Source organism: Crocuta crocuta, unplaced genomic scaffold (genome assembly GCF_008692635.1).
Source record: "Crocuta crocuta isolate KB4526 unplaced genomic scaffold, BGI_CrCroc_1.0 scaffold811, whole genome shotgun sequence".
Lineage (NCBI taxonomy): Eukaryota > Metazoa > Chordata > Mammalia > Carnivora > Hyaenidae > Crocuta > Crocuta crocuta.
Genome location: NW_027530352.1, coordinates 845,710 through 864,950, shown reverse-complemented (window position 1 = coordinate 864,950; position 19,241 = coordinate 845,710). Strand labels below are relative to the sequence as shown.

The following is a 19,241-nucleotide window of genomic DNA, read 5'->3' as shown; positions in this document are numbered from 1 at the left end:
GACTCAGCAGGTGGAAGGGATTTGTGCTGGCCTTCTGGGTGGCGGGCCTGCTGCCGATTGTCAGGCCCACTTGCCCTAAGGGTAGATGCGCCCGGGGGAGGCAGGTGGGCGGGGCTTGACGTAATGCCTCCGTCCTCCACTTGGCGGTGCTGGGGTCCATCAGCGCAGGTGACCCCGAGGCGAAGTGCTTCTGCCTGCTCTCTAGTCTCTGCAGCAGGAATTTCCTGCCCTCACGGAAGGGGGATCAGTCACCCCTCCTGCGTCTCCGACTTCCATCTGCTCCCGCCTTTACTCTGCCTGCGTCGGAGCTGTCCGCCTCCCAGGCAGCGCCTCCCTCGAGTTTGATCTCAGACGCGGCTGTTTGAAAACTCCACCCTTCAGAGACCCTTCGGGATTGGACCTGTGCTGTTTCCTGGGGGAGGTCCTCGCTGAGCGACGGCCGCGTGCTGTCTTGTCCCAGAAAACGTGGCTGCACAGCGACCGAGGCTCAGAGTTGTTGGTGAATCTCGAGCGCAGCCGGCGCCAGTGCGCTGCCCTCGCGCAGCATCCGTGCTCCGACACCGGGGGCTGCGGCTACGTCTCTGCGGCCTGGAAAGGCCGTGCTGCCTCCTCCGAGTGCTCTCCAAGCCGGGGAACCCGCGGGCCCCCGGGCCGTGCTGCCAGCTCCCCGGGGTCCTCGCCAGACCTCCAGGGGCACCGGGCCGCGACACTCCAGACGCTGCTCTCCACTGACTGTCAAAACACTGCGGCACTGAAACCCTCTCCTTTTCCCGTCAGTGGTCGCGGGGAACGGGTCTCCCGTGCGACGGTCCCCTGCGGGTGTTTCCACTTTTTCCTTTCTCTCCAGCCACTTTTGGGGGGAAAGCTTTCAAGATCCCAATGCGGTGCGCTGTCCCCTGCCCTCTCTCTCTCTGTGCCATCTCTGTAAAAGTGGCTCCCTATCCTCAGCGGCACCTCAACCTGGCTCTCCGCACTGCGTGCCTGCCTCTCGCGCTCTCACTCAAATTATGCAGATTGTAGTGTTAATCCTCACATCAGTCATCTAGGTGTTCACAATGGTTTGATGTTGATCTAGCTGTGCTCCTGGGACAAAACCCGCTTCAGGGTCCCCTTACGACTCTGCCGTCTTAACTGCCCCAACTGCGGTGTTCTAAACAGGATCTGATTTTTTCAAGGTATCTGTGCAGTTTTAGTCTTGAAAATTATAACCTCCCCAAGTGCTTGCATTAACTAATACTTATATACGTTAATTCAAGACATTAGCTCTTTCATAACCTAATTTTCCCTAATCAATGTATTATGTACTTTGTTCTCATTTTTCAACTTCTCATAGAAGTTTATACCTTCATAACTGCTTCTATACATACCTTCTGTGGAGATCGTGAGTATCTAGGAATGGCTTTTTAAGAAAACCAATGAGAAATCTTTTCTGTTAGATAACATAGACCACTCCATATTTTGTAATTGGCATTTTGTTTTATATGACAGTCTAAATGTTCATTTGCTTTCCAGTTTCTCTTGGTGTTCACAGTACAAACAAATCAACTGATGTCTTTTTTGTAGTTTTGAAAAAAATTTTAATAATTTCAAATAGTTATGATAGACCTTGGCACATTCCTGCTTAGGAGACTGGCACTAGTATCTCTCCACCACACAGGGGACACCAAGCTGTTTGGAGATACATGCTGTTCTACATTTTAATTCTAGTTCTTTTTCAAAGCGTGCAAGCAGGGGAGGGGCAGAGAGGGGGGCAGAGGATCTGAAGCAGGCTCTGCAGACACAGACTGAGAGCAGTGAGCCTGATGTGGGGCTCCAACTATCTAACCATGAAATCATGACCCGAGCCGATCTGATGCTCAACTGACTGAGCCACCCAGGTGCCCCTAAAATGTTTAAAACATTGAGACAGAGACAGGGCAAGCAAGCAAGGAGCAGAAAGGGAAAGAATCCCAAGCAGGCTCCGAGCTGTCGGCATAAAGCCCAACGCCAGGCTTGATCTCACCAACTGCGAGGTCATGACCTAAGCTGAAACGAAGAGTCAGACTCTTAACTGAGCCACCCAGGTGCCCCTCTAGTGCTTTTGACTAAGCGTGTGAAGCCACAGGTCTCAAATATCCACAAATGCCTCTTCTCTAAATTTTAAGATTAACCTGACTTTTTTCCAATATGTCATCCACATATTTCAGGACACTGAATATTAACGTGTTGAGGGAAAATTTCTTTAGAAGACACATTAAGCCATGCATCCTGCTAGAATGACGTGCTGTGGGACTGCCCTGTGGAAGCTGCAGGCTTACACCGGTTTCTCATCCAACCACTTAGAATCCTTAACTCAAAGTATTAGCATTTAAACGGGCTGATTACATCAATGTACAAACCAAGCGGTGGTCGTAATGCTAAAGTAATCAGGAGTTAGTCACATCCTCCAGGATGTGGGGACTAAACTTCCCGAGGTCAGCCTTCTGGCAAAGCTTCAACTTTAAAGCTCAAAGAACCGTCAATAGAACCAAAAGACATTTCCCAAGTGCCGTAACCTTTCGAAGATGCACGGCATGCAGATATAGGGCTATGGCAGCCTATTCCTGGCCTACTGTACTCCTAGCCTTTCGCACTTCATGCACAACCTCCACTAATCTTGAGCGGCTCTGAAAAGAGCCTTTGGTTTCCTTTTAAAAACCGTTCAGGTCACTTGCTGGGACTCCCGACCTGGGAATTACTTGCTCTGGACTTTGGGGTGGTGGCTCTCAGTCTTCTTGGGCAGCAGCACGGCCTGGATGTTGGGCAGGACGCCGCCCTGCGCGATGGTGACGCGGCCCAGCAGCTTGTTGAGCTCCTCGTCGTTGCGGATGGCCAGCTGCAGGTGGCGCGGGATGATGCGCGTCTTCTTGTTGTCGCGCGCCGCGTTGCCCGCCAGCTCCAGGATCTCGGCCGTCAGGTACTCGAGCACGGCCGCCAGGTACACGGGCGCGCCGGTCCCCACTCGCTCCGAATAGTTGCCTTTGCGCAGCAGGCGGTGCACGCGGCCCACCGGGAACTGCAGCCCGGCCCGCGACCAGCGCGTCTTGGCCTTGGCGCGCGCCTTGCTGCCCTGCTTCCCGCGTCCGGACTTAACGACGACCAACGGACAACAAAAGCCCAACAGCCGAAAGAGCGGCTACTGGGACCTATTTATAGCCTGGCGGTAGGTTGTGATTGGCTATCTGGTGGGCTGATGCCATCTATCCAATCACAAAGTCTCGCCAGAATCACCTGATTTACATTCACGCCTCCAGCCGATATCCAATCAGATGGTGTCTGCTCTGTACGTCACATCCGCACTGTGCCTATAAATACCAGTCTGGCCGAACCGGAGCGCTAGTCGCTTACTTGGTGCAGATCTGAGTCGTTGGTGCCGAAATTATAGGGCTGTAACGGCAGAAAGCTGCAGCCTCGCCATGCCGGAGCTGACGTCGAAGGGCACGACCATTTCCAAGAAAGGGTTCAAGAAGGCGGTGACCAAAACGCAGAAGAAGGACGGCAAAAAGCGCAAGAGATGCCGGAAAGAGAGCTACTCCATCTACATCTACAAGGTGCTGAAGCAGGTGCACCCCGACACGGGCATCTCGTCCAAGGCCATGAGCATCATGAACTCGTTCGTCACTGACATCTTCGAGCGCATCGCGGGCGAGGCGTCGCGCCTGGCGCATTACAACAAGCGCTCGACCATCACGTCCCGGGAGATCCAGACGGCCGTGCGCCTGCTGCTGCCCGGCGAGCTGGCCAAGCACGCCGTGTCCGAGGGCACCAAGGCCGTCACCAAGTACACCAGCTCCAAGTGAACTTGTACAAGTAAGCGTCTTTGAAAAGTAACCCAAAGGCTCTTTTCAGAGCCACATAGCTTTTCTGAATTAGAGCTGTGCACTCAACCTATAGGGACAGTTCCTAGGTTAGTTTGAGAACTCAAACTATGGCGTATAAAACTGGAAGGTAGACACTAGGTCTACTTGAATAGTGCAGTTTAGCCATTTTAGGACTAATGGTGTGCTAAAGACCTTTTAACATTTTACTTTTGAGGCAGGCTCCAGGCTCTTGAGCAGAGCCTCCTCCAGAGCCTCCTGGAGGGTTCCAACTCCCCAACTGCAAGATCATGATCTGAGCAGAAGTTGGATGCTTAACCAACTGATCCCCTGAGGTGCCTCAGTGCTATGAGACTTGTAACTGATGCTGATTGAGCAAGTGCTCGTAAAGTTGACAAGCTTGATCTCCGATTCTTAGGGCTACTAGTGTTCATGGGAGGCTTGACCATCTCAATAGGAATTCTTCAAAGAGCTCTTTGAGCAGCACTGGTTGCTTGGGAGGACAGCTCAAAATCTTTCCTATAACGGGCTCAAAATCCGACTACGGATGAGGCTGTGGAAAGATTTTTGGGACCTTCAGAAAGTGTGACTTGGGGTTTTCTTGGTTTGCTGCTGTAAAGGAATTGCTCCTGTAGACAAGCTTAGCTGCCTTCAAGCTATGTCCGGTGTCCTCTGCATGTGATGTCCTCTGATGCTTCTAGGTTATTTGAAGAGAACATGTTGGTGTTGGAAGGTAAACATTCCCACCTATTTCATGTTGGAACTGGCCTGGCAAGCCGCCACTGGTAAATGGTAACTCCCTGCATCGCCTCCCTTTTGCCATATTTTTCTACACGTTACCACTTATCCTGTCGTAGGAATGATCAGTAAACAGTGTCCTCTATTCCTAGATCATCTAGACTCAGAGGAAACCAAGTAGTAAAGCTGAATTTAACGGCCTTAAAAACGTGTGGTTTAGCTGGAATCCTCAATTTAAATCACGTTTTTTTATGATTTAAAAATATGTATGCTTTCTTTGCATGAAATAAACTTTAGTACGACTTGATAAAACTGAATTTGCAATAAAATTCAATAGAAGTGCCCCACACACGTGTGCACAACAAGACGGCCTCTGTAGGGCCCTTGCATGCCTCAGCCAGGGTCCTCCAGGAACACACACTGAGCACTGCACCCGCACTGTCTCTTCAGGGATCCCGGCCACTCCCGTAAGGCAGATGGCATGCAGCTCCCACACCCCGTCAACTGTGGCCACTCTACAGGCTACCCTGATTACCCAAAGTCTCTCAGATTATATGGGCAAAAGGAAAGTAAGAATGTTAAAACCACTCTCTTCAGACCAAAACTGACACAGCTCTTACATGTTTCAGCGGGAAATAATGGGAAGTACCAAATGGACAAGTTGGTGTAACGTCACTCATCACAGTGCCCAAAGGCACAGATGTTTCAGGAGTGGGATGATTAGAGTGCTGGCTCCAATGCCCTGATGGCCTCAGCTCTCCACACCCTGACATGCTGGTTACAGGTCCCAGTGTTCATGCAGATGGGATGAAGTAAGAGACGTTCTATTTTACTGGGTCTCTGAGGGCAAGAAACACCTTCCCTGAGGACTTCCTTGTCCCCCCTTTTTTTTAAGTTTGGGGAGGGGCAGAGAAAGAGGGTGAGAGAGAATCCCAAGCAGGCTCTGCACTGTGAGCACAGAGCACAGTGTGGGGCTTGAACCCATGAACCATGAGATCATGACCTGAGCCAAAATCGAATCGGATGCTTAACCGACTGAGTGACCCAGGCACCCCTATTTGCTATTTCTTTACTTTTGCATTTATTATAGTTTTATTGTAATGAAAAATTTTAAAATAGTTCCACCATTCTATTTCCCAATTGTTTTTTTTCCAGGTTTTCCACTATTTAACACTTCACCTTCCACTGATGCATTTTACTGCTATTTTTCCTAGCCCCTTGAGCAGAGTGCTTAGTTCATAAAGACAGTTCTCACAGTGCATGGTTTTGGTAGAAATAAATGTTACCACAATTCAGTTAAAAGACACCAGCGGCCCAACAACACAGTTCAAATGTCAGTAGTAACCATATAAATTACAAACTTCATTGCTGGATCTTCAGTTCACAAGTCACCACACAAACAACAGATGTGCATCGTGATCTATCACATGACTTATCCTGTCACTTGTTTTAAAATGTGTTAGGGGGTGCCTGAGTGGCTCAGTCAGTTAAGTGTCCAACTTGGGCTCAGGTCATGATGTCACAGTTCATGGGTTCAAGCCCCACGTCAGGCTCTGTGCTGATAGCTCAGAGTCTGGAGCCTGTTTCAGATTCTGTATCTCCCTCTCTCTCTGACCCTCCCCTGCTCACGCTGTCTATATCTCTCTCAAAAATAAAACATTTAAAAAAACAAAAAAAAATGGGTTACTGGACACTGCATATATCACTCCATCACTGCACAAATTAAAAGCACATACGTTTAGTTGCCGCTTTGTCTTCCAGTGACCACTTTACCTGACAAAAACAAATAATCAAGAGACTTGGCCACCAAGATGAAAGTATAAGCAAAAAATGAAAAGTAGTAACCCTACTGATGGAATTTGAGTGGAGCATAAATGGAGTTCTAGAAGAAACAGCCGGCAGTGGGGTTGCGGGCATCCTTGGTATCGAGAGAGTAGCAGAGGAAGGCGATCTTGCAGACCTAAATTAGAAAGTGTGTGTCCAAAAGGATGAAGATGTTGTAGAGAAAGTGACTGGCAAAACACTTCATAGTACAGGAATTCTCAAAGATTCCCCAACATTGAAAATACAAGAGAATAGCATTTTGGAAGCTGATCCGAATTTAGAAAGACATGAGTCAGCAAGGCACAGAAAAGTCGCTGATCCTATTGGAAGTTACACAACGAGAAGGTGAACACCGTTGGCCAGATTCCAGCCCCAGAGCTTGTCCTGGGGCACAACACGCTAGAGGTCACCCCACCCCCTGGCACCAATAACCACCCAGAGGTTCTGAGGCCCGATGCCTACCCAGTCCCTCTGTCATCCATCAATCACTTCAGCCCAGATAACATGTCAATTTTGTGCAAACCAATGTTAAGCTGAACCTTCAGGGCAGCTTGTTAATTTGTGATGTGACAGGTTCAGTTGGGTCCTGTAAAAGGACATGTCCAAATCCCAATCTCCCATACCTTGGGGAAGAGAGCACTGAAAACAGACTCCTAAAGGCAAGCCATATTCCCCAAGGCCCTTATGGCTCAGGGAAGGGCCTCTCCTCCAATGACACAGGATTATTGGAGCTTTCTGTTCAAACCAAATTGCTTTACCTAGACCTCTCGAGAGTACAAAAGCATGAACTATCCAGTTATATTTAGAACTAAAAGTCCATGCAACCAACCACTATTTTTTTTCAAGCATGGTGTGAGCGGAGTGAACCTGGCAAAGAAACCAAACTGCTTCTAAAACCAGCAGTTTGTCTAGATGGAACACCTGCTCCACATACACCAAGAATGAGCTTACAGTTCCTTCAGAATTGTGGCTGGCCCTTAAAAGAGCCTTTGGGTTATGAAGCTTATCCGGTGACAGTTGTTCTACTTGGCGCTGGTGTACTTGGTGACGGCCTTGGTGCCCTCGGAGACGCCGTGCTTGGCCAGCTCGCCGGGCAGCAGCAGGCGCACGGCCGTCTGGATCTCCCGGGACGTGATGGTCGAGCGCTTGTTGTAATGCGCCAGGCGCGACGCCTCGCCCGCGATGCGCTCGAAGATGTCAGTGACGAACGAGTTCATGATGCTCATGGCCTTGGACGAGATGCCCGTGTCGGGGTGCACCTGCTTCAGCACCTTGTAGATGTAGATGGAGTAGCTCTCTTTCCGGCATCTCTTGCGCTTCTTGCCGTCCTTCTGAGTTTTGGTCACCGCCTTCTTGAACCCTTTCTTGGAAATGGTCGTGCCCTTCGACGTCAGCTCCGGCATGGCTAACGAGCAGCTCGAAAACCACCACCAACGGTCGCTTGGAGAAGGCAAGGGGGGTATTTATAGGTACATCGCTCCTCAACGTGTCAGGCGGCCAACATCTGATTGGATGATGCTACATGAGGTGATTCCAAGAAGGCCCTCTGATTGGACGCCAGGCGATCAGCCAATCAGATAGCAGATTACAACCTTTGTCAGTCTATAAATAGGCCTGGGGCGCCGCCTAACTGGAGTCTTCCGTTGGAACCCAGCTGTGTTTTGGCCATGTCTGGACGCGGGAAGCAGGGCGGCAAGGCCCGCGCCAAGGCCAGGTCCCGCTCCTCCAGAGCCGGGCTGCAGTTCCCGGTGGGCCGCGTGCACCGCCTGCTGCGCAAGGGCAACTACGCCGAGCGGGTCGGGGCCGGCGCGCCCGTGTACCTGGCGGCCGTGCTCGAGTACCTGACGGCCGAGATCCTGGAGCTGGCGGGCAACGCGGCGCGCGACAACAAGAAGACGCGCATCATCCCGCGCCACCTGCAGCTGGCCATCCGCAACGACGAGGAGCTCAACAAGCTGCTGGGCCGCGTCACCATCGCGCAGGGCGGCGTCCTGCCCAACATCCAGGCCGTGCTGCTGCCCAAGAAGACCGAGAGCCACCACCACAAAGTCCAGAGCAAGTAGTGTTTCAAGCACAGCGATGCCCAGCGAGTGACGTCAACGTCTGGAGGGAAGGGGGAAACCCCAAAGTGAACCAAAGGCTCTTTTCAGAGCCACTCACAGTTTCTGAGAAAGGGCTTAGGCACAAGTCACTAAGCAGTGGCTGATTCAGCAACAAACACGGATCTAACTGACCGCAACTCTCTTTCACGCAGGATTCCGGAAAGCGCCCTAGTTAACGGGGACTGTGGCCTCGGGAGCAGTTGACCTTGAGCGGTACAGTTCACGAGGGAGCTCCCGATGGCACTGAAGCCCCCAGAGCAGCCGCCTGGCGGGCTCCTGGGGGCAGAGGTGCCACCTTCCGGGCGGGGGGGGGGGGGGCAAAGGGAGCAAACTTAGACGACAGCTGTGGTGACAGCCCACATCCCATGAAAAATGAAGATGTGGAATCCCATTGTAGGGTTTGTACTTCAGTGAGGATAGAGTTAGATCACGTGAAGATAGGAAGGAAGGAGATTTGTAAACTTGGAGAACGTGCCTACAGGCAGCCAAGCACCTAGCAAATCAACACGCATCTATAGGCATTTTTCTCAAGTGCCGCCAGCAAGAGACCTTCCAAAAGTTCTAGGATTCTTCCATATCCTGAAATGTGTAACCATAACTTAACCAAAAGATAAAGGGCATAAACATTTCAAACCTATTTGTGAGAAACAGTAAAAATGGATAGAAGGTAAGTTTTAGTGTGTTGGTTGTATCTCAAATGCCTAATGGCATTTTCATGGTAAAATACTAGCAGCAATAGTCAAGCCAGTAATGTGACAAGGCAGCTTTCTATCAATTATTTAAATACTAGGGCCTGGGGGGCCTGGGTGGCTTAGTCGGTTAAGCGTCCGACTTTCCCTTAGGTCATGGTCTCGCGGTTCGTGGGTTCGAGCCCCGCGTCGGGCTCTGTGCTGACTGCCAGCTCAGAGCCTGGAGCCTGTTTCAGTCTGTGACTCCCTCTCTCTCTGACCCTCCCCTGCTCACACTGTCTCTCTCTCTCTCTCCTAGAAATAAATAAAACATTAAAAAAAAAACTTAAAAAAAAATAAATACTAGGGACTGATTTTTTCAAGAGGTTTACCCACTTAAAATGAAGCAAATGTCTTTCAAGTTTATTTTGAGAGAGTATGTGCACATGTGCAGAATAGGGGCAGAGAGAGGGAGAGAGAAATCCAAGCAGGATATACACTGTCAGCACAGAGCCTGTTGCGGGGCTGGATCTCACAAGCCATGAGATAGTGACCTGAGCTGAGATCGACAGTCGGACACTTATGCGACTGAGCTACCCAGACACCTGCAAACGTTTCTCTGATACTTTAGTATTGCTTATGAGTAAAAAACCCACAAAACAAATGAAAAAGGAAAGCAGCCAAATGCAAAAGTCTTGGACAAAACAAATCATTAAAACTCTCCAAACATAATGCAAAACAAAAATCTGCACAATTATTACACATTACAAAAATCCCTAAATGTTCACAGAGTTAAAAGTTATTCTGGGGCGCCTGGGTGGCTTAGTCGGTTAAGCGTCCGACTTTCGCTTAGGTCATGATCTCTCCGTTCGTGGGTTCGAGCCCCGCATCGGGCTCTGTGCTGACTGCCAGCTCGGAGCCTGGAGCCTATTTCAGAGTCTGTATTTCCCTCTCTCTCTGACCCTCCCCTGCTCACGCTCTCTCTCTCTCTCTCCTAGAAATAAAAAATATTAAAAAAAGGAAAAAAGTTATTTTAACAATATTGTTGTCCAAGCCTATAGAATTGGATGTGTCCTACAATTATGAGGACACATTAAATAAAACCTATGTTAATTTATTTAAAAGTACTGATGAAACATAAGGATGTCTGGAAAAATATAAATTACTTAAATCTTAAAAATGAGGAAGAACTAAGATAAGTGGGTGAAAAAAACTGAGTTCATCAATGAGCTACCAGCCTCAAAAACCAGGCTTCCAAGCATGTGTCCTCTTAGACATTTAAGGACAAGACAAATCTACAGCTAATGAAATGGTTCCAAATTCTGAAAAAAGTCTCATGTTTTGGACAAATATGATAAAATCCAATGAAGGAAGCATGCTATTTGTACAGTGCGATTTAAGTGTCAAAAACCCTCCATTAAATGTGAGCAACTAACTCCAGCAGCCCTTAAAAAATCACCAATGACAAGGACACCTGGGTGGTTCAGTCAAGCATCCGACTTCGGCTCAGGTCATGATCTCACAGTTTGTGAGTTCAAAGCTCACGTCGGACCCTGTGCTGACAGCTCAGAGCCTGGAGCCTGTTTCAGATTCTGTGTCTCCCTCTCTCTCAGCCCCTCCCTGCTCATGCTCTGTTTCTCTCAAAAATAAACAGAAAACTTTTTAAAAAATTACCAGTGACAAATTGGGATCCATCTAAGAATGGAAGGTTATTTGAATGCTGAGTAAAAGAAAACTTAATTCACTTTATAAAGTTAAAGGAAAAGGGAAATCTTACATTAAATTCAGGAGGTGCTTAAACATTGTTTGCTAGTGTGTTCTGTAGGATAGCTTTTGTTTCTTAGTGGAATATTAGTAGTTACCGGTAGAGGACTTATTCTTACTCTATTGTTTAATACTATTCTGGAGTATTAGACACATTTTTGAAAAAGATATTAAAAGGATTCTGCTGCACCAGAAGGAAAATAAAATGAGGTGCAACTAACACTTGTAGGGTGATCCTTCACAATTCACTGGGAAATTAATAATACTGGAAATTAACAATTCTCTTCAAAACCATTGATGCTTTCGGAGAAGAAGCTGTGCTCAAGTTTCAAAAAACTGTATTTCAGTAATATTCAGTGTAATAGTAAATACAGCTACTTCACAATGTTAATGTTAATGTATTACTTCCGGTTCGTGCAAACTGTGTTAGATGAGAACTTTTTCATGAGTAAAATAAATAGGACTTTTTTGGTGAATGTTGGTTGTCTTTCATTTATGAAATCAGAAAGCCATAGCAAGCACTTAGTCAAAGAAATGTAATAATCGGACTGTGGAAAAATGGGGAGTGGGGGAATTAAAGACAAATGATACTGGGAAGGAACTAGGAGACAGAAGGCTCGATGCTGAAGCCCAGAAGGGGAAATAAGTATATCTGATCGCCATTGAAGGGGTGACTGAGGAGCACAGGGGTTAAATGAGCAATCAAGCTCGAAGCTTGTCCATTAGCCAACAGTCCAAATGAGGGGAACTACCTCACCGCTCAGAGTAACAGGTTACACAAGCATGTACTCTGGGAATGACAGCACTGATGGAGTTCAAAGGTGCACATTTATACCCAATTCTTTTTACTACAACACACATTAAGAAATACATTTTGGGGGCGCCTGGTGGCTCAGTCGGTTAAGCATCCGACTTTGGTTCAGGTCATAATCTCACGGTTCGTGGGTTTGAGCCCAGCATCAGGCTCTGTGCTGACAGCTCAGAGCCTGGAGCCTGTTTCGGATTCCGTCTCTCGCTCTCTCTCTGACCCTCCCCCACTCACTCTCTATCTCTCCCTCTCCCTCAAAAATAAACACTAAATTTTTTTTTTAAATCTAAAAAGAAATACATTTTATAGTATTAGGGAAGTCACACTGGGAAATCCACATGCATGCCAGTAACTACAAGGAAAGGCTTTGGAAACAGTATACCATTGTGGAAGGATTCTGAGATTGCTCTTCTATGTTATTCTGTTTTGTTCTACTGTTTTCTGGCGTCTCCCGTTTCATGAAGGATTCACAACCTGCTGCGAGGAACACTGGAGTGGTAAGAACAGCCAAGGCAGTTGTGGCCTGCAGATGCGGCCGGTAAAGGAATGGCACTGTCTGAGCCACAGTGAGCGGAAATATGGCCTGGGCTGGGCCAGTAACAATGTGCCCTGGGATTTCCAGGCCTTGAGAGCGAAGGGGAACATCTGTGGGGCGCAGGGTAATCCAAAGACTTCAGAAACTTAATCCCGAGCTGCCCGTGGCTGAGTCTCTTGCTCTTAGAGAAAATTAACAAATGAAGGTGACATCAGAAAAAAGAAATGTGTGGCTGCTGAAAGAGAAGTGGGATGTCTGTGTGTCTGTGTTTGTTTCTGTCAGTCCCAGCAGCTTTGATTTCTGTTCCAAGGGTCTCCCTCCCTCTGTACTTAATCTATTTCAGTGATGGGTTTATTTCACTTTATTCACATTTTTGTCTGGCAAATTCAAGTGATACGGCAAAAATCCCAGCACCAGTCCCGTGGTCAATTAAATGTGTTTGGTCTTTAATCCTGGCCCTTATCACAGTACTCTTTTTGGTGAAATGAAATGGCCTTTTTTTTATGTGTATTTATTTTAATTTTTTTTAACACTTATTCATTTTTGAGAGACACAGCATGAGTTGGGGAAGGGCTGAGAGAGGGAAACACAGAATCTGAAGCAGGCTCCAGGCTCTGAGATGTCAGCACAGAGCCTGACCAGGGGCTCAAAACCATGAACCTGAGCCAAAGTCGGACACTTAACTGACTGAGCCACCCAGGCACCCCCATGTGTATTTATTTTGAAAGAGTTAGAGCGAGTGTGGGAGGGACAAAGAGAGAGGGAGAGAGTGAATCCCAAGCAAGCTCTGCGCTATCAATGCAGAGTCCGATGTGGGGCTCAATCCCACAAACCTCGAGATCATGACCTGAGCCAAGATCAAGAGTCAGACACTTAACAACTGAGCCACCCAGGAGCCCCTGAAATGGCCTTATTTTTAATTGTGGGTATCCCTGAGAGATAACTGGAGAATAAGGGTGTGAGAGGTGAAGAAACAACATGTACTTTAGCTAAGGGATGGAATTTTCCTTTCTTCTAATAGTATAAGGCAATTTTAAAAAGCCAAATGAGTGGTATGGCTGGCCATTTGAGGCTATTTTTGGATCATCAGAACATTGTGACTCTATTCCATGAGGTCATCAACCAGTCCTGTCCTGTGCTGCTGGAATCCATATGAGGGCAGTGACATAGCTGGTCTCTCACTTATAATTTCTTTTCTTGTCCCATGAGTCCTCTGAAATCCTGATATTTAGCAGAACTGGAACACATTTCACTTTCTACCTAGTAGAAATAGAAATAAAACTGTCATAGAATTGTCTTCCTATTTTAAGCTACTTGGATGTTTTCACACAGGGTGTTAATCAACCAATAATATATGACCATCATACAACAATGACCCCCAAAGAACACGACGCTGAAAATAAGACAATTGCATTCTCTGAAAACAACAATATTGTTAGATCCCTGACAGTTTCCCTTTGAAATCTGGCAGGAAAATTTGGGAATTCCCAGATGAATTTCCTCTCCCTTTATCACAGAGAAATTAAATATGTTAAATATACCATTCCTGACAGCTTTCTTCTGATTCTCCCGAATCCCACCCAGTTAGGCTCTGCTTGGATTCTAGGTTGGCACTTGTGTTCATTCTGGGCAATCTAGGATCTCTTATCATCTTAAGGGCCCAAGAGGGCCCTAAATTCAATAACAAGTGTCCTTATAAGAGACAAAAGAGAAGACACAGAGAAGAGAAGATGATGTGAAACATGAAGGGAGAGATGAAAGGGATATGGTTACAAACCAAGAAAGACTAACAAAGATTCCTGGAAGCCTCCAGAAACCAGGAGGGAAGCATGGGACAGATTCTTTCTCTGAGCATCCAGAAGGAACCAATTCTGTCAACACTTGCTTTTGACTCTTCTTGCCAGAGCTAAACAAGAATAAATTTCTGTTGTTTTTAACCACCCAGTTTGTGATAATTTGCAATGGCAGCCACAAGAAACTAATACCCTCTTTTAAGAGAATGAAAATACAAGCTACTGACTCAAAGAAAATAGCTGTAAAATACATACATGACAAGGCGCCAGCAGCTAGAAAATATAAAGAACTTTCTAAACTCTATGCTAAAATTGCCGAACAATCCAAATAGAAGGTGGATAAAAAATACAACAGGACTTTTCACTACAAAGGATATACAGGTGGTAAATAAACACATGAACTATCACTAGTCAATATCATTAGGGAATTTCAAATTAAAACCACAATGAGATACCACCATACACCTATTGGAAGGGCCAAAATCCAAAACATGGACACCATCTATTTGGGCTAGGGGTTGGAGCAACAGAAATTACCATTCATCATTGGTTGTACTGAAAAACAGCACAGCCACTTTGAAAGGTACAGTTGCTTACAGAAGTAAACATTAGTTTTCTGTTTGAACCAGCAATTGTCATTCTATCTCCCAAATGTTTATAACAGTTTCATTCACAATTCAATAGGTGACTAGAGAAATAAACTACGGTACATCCACATAAGGAAGTATTATTCTGTGATAAAACAAAAAAAAAGGAATGAGTTATCAAGCCATGAAAAGGCAGTAGGAATCTTAAAAGCACATTGCTGAATGAAAGAAGCCATTCCGAAAAGATAACAGACTGTAGGAATCTAACATGCCAGAAAAGGCAAGGCTATAAAAACAGTGAAAAGAGCAGAGGCTGTCAGGCTTTGGTGGTGGGAGGTGCCAGGGATGGGTAGATGGAGCACGGGGGACTTTTAGGACCAGGGAACATTCTGTATAATACTGTAGAGGGGCCCATGTGTCCTCACTGCAGAAGCTTGGTGTCCGCTTTTATTGGCTAAGCACCCAGTGGATGAACTCTCGTCTCGTTTGGAGCCAGCCTTCTCATGCTGGCAGAGAAGGAACTCCTTGATACATTGTGAAGTGAAGACAGAAAGGAGGAGAAATTAGGTACTGCATGCCGCTCTTGTGTAAAAAGGGGGGAATGGAGTCATGTTAATGTTTCACAGTTTTAAGAAATCTAAAGGAAAAGAAGCAAATTCTGAAATTAAACTGAAATGAATAAAGCTAATTGTATATCATATTAATAACACGGTCACACAGAGAACAGGTTTTTTTGTTTTTAAAGCAGGCTCCATTGGGGTGCCTGGGCAGCTCAGTCAGTTAAGTGGCCAACTCTTGATTTCGGCTCAGGTCATGATCTCAAGGTTTGTGAGATCGAGCCCCGCATCGGGTTCTACACTGACAGCACAGAGCCTGCTTGGGATTCCGTCTCTCTCCTTTTCTCTGCCCCTCCCCAACTTGCTCTCTTTCTCAAAATAAATAAATTTAAAAATAAATAAAGTAGGCTCCACATCCAGCACAGAGTCCAACATTAAGCTTGAACTCACCACCCTGGGACCAAGACCTGAGCTGTGATCAAGACTCTGGCGCTCAACTGACTGAGCCCCCCAGGTGCCCCAAGAATACATGATTTCTAATGACTTCTGAATATAGTTCTTTGATGATACATTCTTCGATGCCTTCTATTTCTGCCAGAAATGTAAACCAGCAAACAAATCCAGGTATTATAAACCAATAGAAAAATACAGTAACTTCTATAGCATTCTATGAGCTAGCATTTCTCTGATCAAAACTAGACAAAAGTAGCACAGGAAAACTTGAAACCAATCTCAAGTACTAGAGTCCATGCAGAAGCCCTAAACAGAATAATCTAAAAATGAACCAAGTGGGTATTGAGGAAAAATACGCTAGGAAGTGTAGTGTGTAGCCTCGAAATATCAGTACGTAAGGGCTTAAAATGTCATCCACCCACTCATCAAGCAAGGGTTACCAAGCATGCCCGTGTGACAGGTACTGCGCCTGGCCCTGGGAACTTACTGGCAAACCAGGCAATCTTTTAAGGAGCTTGTGGATAGGGCTGTGAACAAACAAATGAACCAGATAATGTCACGTAATCATTAGGGCTTAAATTGAGCTTCTGCTCTAGCAGACATATGTACGAAAGTCTCTGAGAGCTACTGGGTTGAATTCTCCAAGGACAAGACTATCTGAGCTGGGTCTGGGTGATGGAGTCACTAAATGCCATGCAGAGAAAAGGCCAAGACCCAGTGACGGAGACAGAAGAGCACCATCAACGGCACTGAGGTGTCACCTTGGCAGGCTACTCCCTGCAAGTTGTCACCACAGAGCCAGTGCCGTGCTGGAGCTGGCTCCGGTGGGAGCAAACTGACTCATGGGCCCAGTCACAACCTTCTTGGCTATTCTGCAAGCTTGCTGTCCAACAGCACCATTATGAAAACATTAAATTACATAAAATTGCAATTAAATTAAATTTACAACAGGTGAAAATACTCACCACTTCCTAATTATTTGCCAACATTTTCTATAATCTGTGGTCCTGAGGCTATTTGCACCAATTTCATCTGAATGACAGCACCGTTTAACAGCATGCTCCTGTGCGCATCTTCCCAACTCACCAGAAGTCAGCCTGGTAGGCTTTTTACACCATGGAAATCAACGAGTGCTGTAAATCAGGACTTTACTTATTGTTTTGTTGACTGTCCAAATTTAAGATTTTGTTGATTATCTAGGATATCGTGGAGAAAATGTGGATTAAGCTTAAATGGGGGGACGTATCAGTAGCCATTGTATCAGACATGTGTCTGTAGACACTGTAAATAACCCAAAATATTTAACAAATATTCTTCCAGTATCTGATTGGCCAAGGTGGTTGCGCATGTCACTGACATCTGAGAAATATTCCTACACATTTTTCTGATTCGGTGAAAATTTAAAAAAAGAAATAAAAGAAAATAACCAACATTTATGCCAGCACTGAACTCACTGGTCAGTGGTGAGAGTCACTTCTTGTCATGGAAATGGATAGCAACCAAGCAGCTATTTGTGGTTTGACTTTGTGACACAGTTGTTGACAATAAAATGATAACAATGGCTATAATTCTATAAAATTTACAAAAATTGCTATTTTGCAAGAAATAGTAATTCACTTGAAGTTTTGGGTCTAACCTAAAATTCAAAGAAGCATTTTAGCTTAAAATTTATTTCTACAACTATGTAAAGAAATATTTAACAGAAATTTTTACATCAACCTTCAAGCAGTAGCATGAATTTTATTCATGTGTTTATACATATATTTGCATGTACGTATGTGTGTGTGCTTATTTTTCTCTCAGAGTCAGTCATTAAACATTTACCAGCACACCTCTGTCTATAAACTAGGAAACTGAGTAAAGGAAACCTCATTTAAAAATTGAGTCAGGGGGCACCTGGGTAGCTTAGTCGGTTAAGCATCTGACTTTCGCTTAGGTCATGATCTCACGGTTCGTGGACTCAAGCCCCACGTCGGGCTCTATGCTGACTGCCAGCTCAGAGCCTGGAGCCTATTTCAGAGTCTGTGTCTCCCTCTCTCTCTGACCCTCCCCTGCTCATGTTGTCTCTCTCTCTCTCCTAGAAATAAATAAAAATATTTAAAAAAATAAAATAAAATAAAAATTGAGTCAGGAGGCCGGAAGGTGCCGGAAGAACCCTATTTTACTAGTCCAGCAGGAGGAAGGTACTTTCTTCTTGCCTAACAACAAGTTCAGCCAATATTTTCTTATACCTAATACCACAATTCAGCCAATGAGAAACTGTCACCACCCTGAACCCTCACTTTCCTTTAAAGCAGCCCCTCCCAACTTCCTCCTTTTCTCTCCCCAGCAATATCCCTCTCCTTTGATTTCTGGACTTGCCTGTGGTTTGCCACAGCTTGTGTGTCCCAAATTCCAATTCCTCTGTTATTCCCAAATAAACCCTTTTTTTTTCCTGGTAAAATTACTGGCTGTTTTACTTTTCATGTTGAAAAAAACCATACATCTGAGAGCGACCCCTGGGTGAAATACATGCACAGAGGACAAGGAGAAGCAAAAAAACCCCAAAAAAACAAAAAACAAAAAAACAACCCTTTTCACACTCACTTGTTCTTTGTCTTCAAATTCTAACATGCTTTCTGAGAGGAGGGAGGGATTATGGGAAGAACTTCTTTTCCCTGTCCTAAAGAAAACAGAGAAGAAATAAAATCTACTCATTATTCCCATAATGGACTTTCCTGAGTTGAAGGCTTTCCCCAAGGTTCTAGATCCTTGTATCTCAGACTTACAGAGTATCAATCATCTAAGTAGCAAAAACAGATACTATGGCCTTCTTTCAGAGAGGACTGACTCAGTGCGCACAGTACTCTGATCGTGTGGCTGAAAGCTTTTAAAGACCAGAACTCATGGGCTTCATCGGGGCATTTATTAGTTCTTCTGGTCAGACCTCTTCCTTTATCCGAAAACCTGTTTCTCCTACTCTCCTTCCAGTTAACACACCTTCAGAGGCTTTCTGGAAACAGTGCTGTTGCACGAGATGGCTTCAGAAGCGCTAAAAGGCAAGCCTGGACATAAAATCGCCGTGTTTGACGTTAAGACAGAGGGCAGCACTCACAAGCTTATTTCGCAACCCTAATAATAAGTACAATTAATTGCAATCAACTTGGTGAACTCAGATGTTTATTACATCTGCAAATAATAAATTCAGCAGAAAGATGCATCGTGTCTTACCACGGGACTGTGTGATTCAGAGCCACTATAAACAAGGAAGGCACAATTAATCACAGGCCCTGTTTTGGAAACTTAGTTGTTTTTGAAAACACTATGGTTTCTAATGTCTTGAAGCAGCAGGTCTGTAGCTGGAGACCTGGAAGACTGCCTCCTGGGCTCCTCCCCAGAGCACAGGATGATTCAATACTGGTACGTCCACGAAGGTGACTCCCCAAATTAGTCAACACTGTGACAGTACCATATTCATAACAATGGTTACTAAAAATACCTTTGAAAATGCTCGCTATAGGTACTGTAAAGTGAAAAATCCTTAGTAGACTGAGGATAATGGGTTTTTTTGAAAAATTGTTGGATGGACCAAAAAAA

The 19,241-nt window shown here is 45.8% G+C and overlaps 4 protein-coding genes across 4 annotated transcripts; 2 read left to right on the top strand and 2 right to left on the bottom strand.

Moving 5' to 3' along the window:
- Positions 1–1,602: 1,602 nt before the first annotated feature.
- Positions 1,603–3,436, bottom strand: LOC144232925 (histone H2A type 1-H-like). The gene is made up of 2 exons (XM_077765768.1): positions 3,413–3,436; positions 1,603–3,106 (listed from the first exon to the last, which is right to left on the bottom strand). Exons 1-2 carry the CDS (start codon positions 3,434–3,436, stop codon positions 2,714–2,716), a joined length of 417 nt encoding a protein of 138 aa, XP_077621894.1. The 3' UTR covers positions 1,603–2,713.
- On the top strand, positions 3,401–3,818 carry LOC144232878 (histone H2B type 1-A). The gene has a single exon (XM_077765718.1). It carries the CDS (start codon positions 3,435–3,437, stop codon positions 3,816–3,818), a length of 384 nt encoding a protein of 127 aa, XP_077621844.1. The 5' UTR covers positions 3,401–3,434.
- A 3,591-nt stretch (positions 3,819–7,409) lies between these two features.
- Positions 7,410–7,817, bottom strand: LOC144232877 (histone H2B type 1-A-like). The gene has a single exon (XM_077765717.1). The coding sequence runs from the start codon at positions 7,799–7,801 to the stop codon at positions 7,421–7,423; it is 381 nt and encodes a 126-aa protein (XP_077621843.1). The 5' UTR covers positions 7,802–7,817; the 3' UTR covers positions 7,410–7,420.
- A 248-nt stretch (positions 7,818–8,065) lies between these two features.
- On the top strand, positions 8,066–8,461 carry LOC144232876 (histone H2A type 1-A). The gene has a single exon (XM_077765716.1). It carries the CDS (start codon positions 8,066–8,068, stop codon positions 8,459–8,461), a length of 396 nt encoding a protein of 131 aa, XP_077621842.1.
- Positions 8,462–19,241: the final 10,780 nt, after the last annotated feature.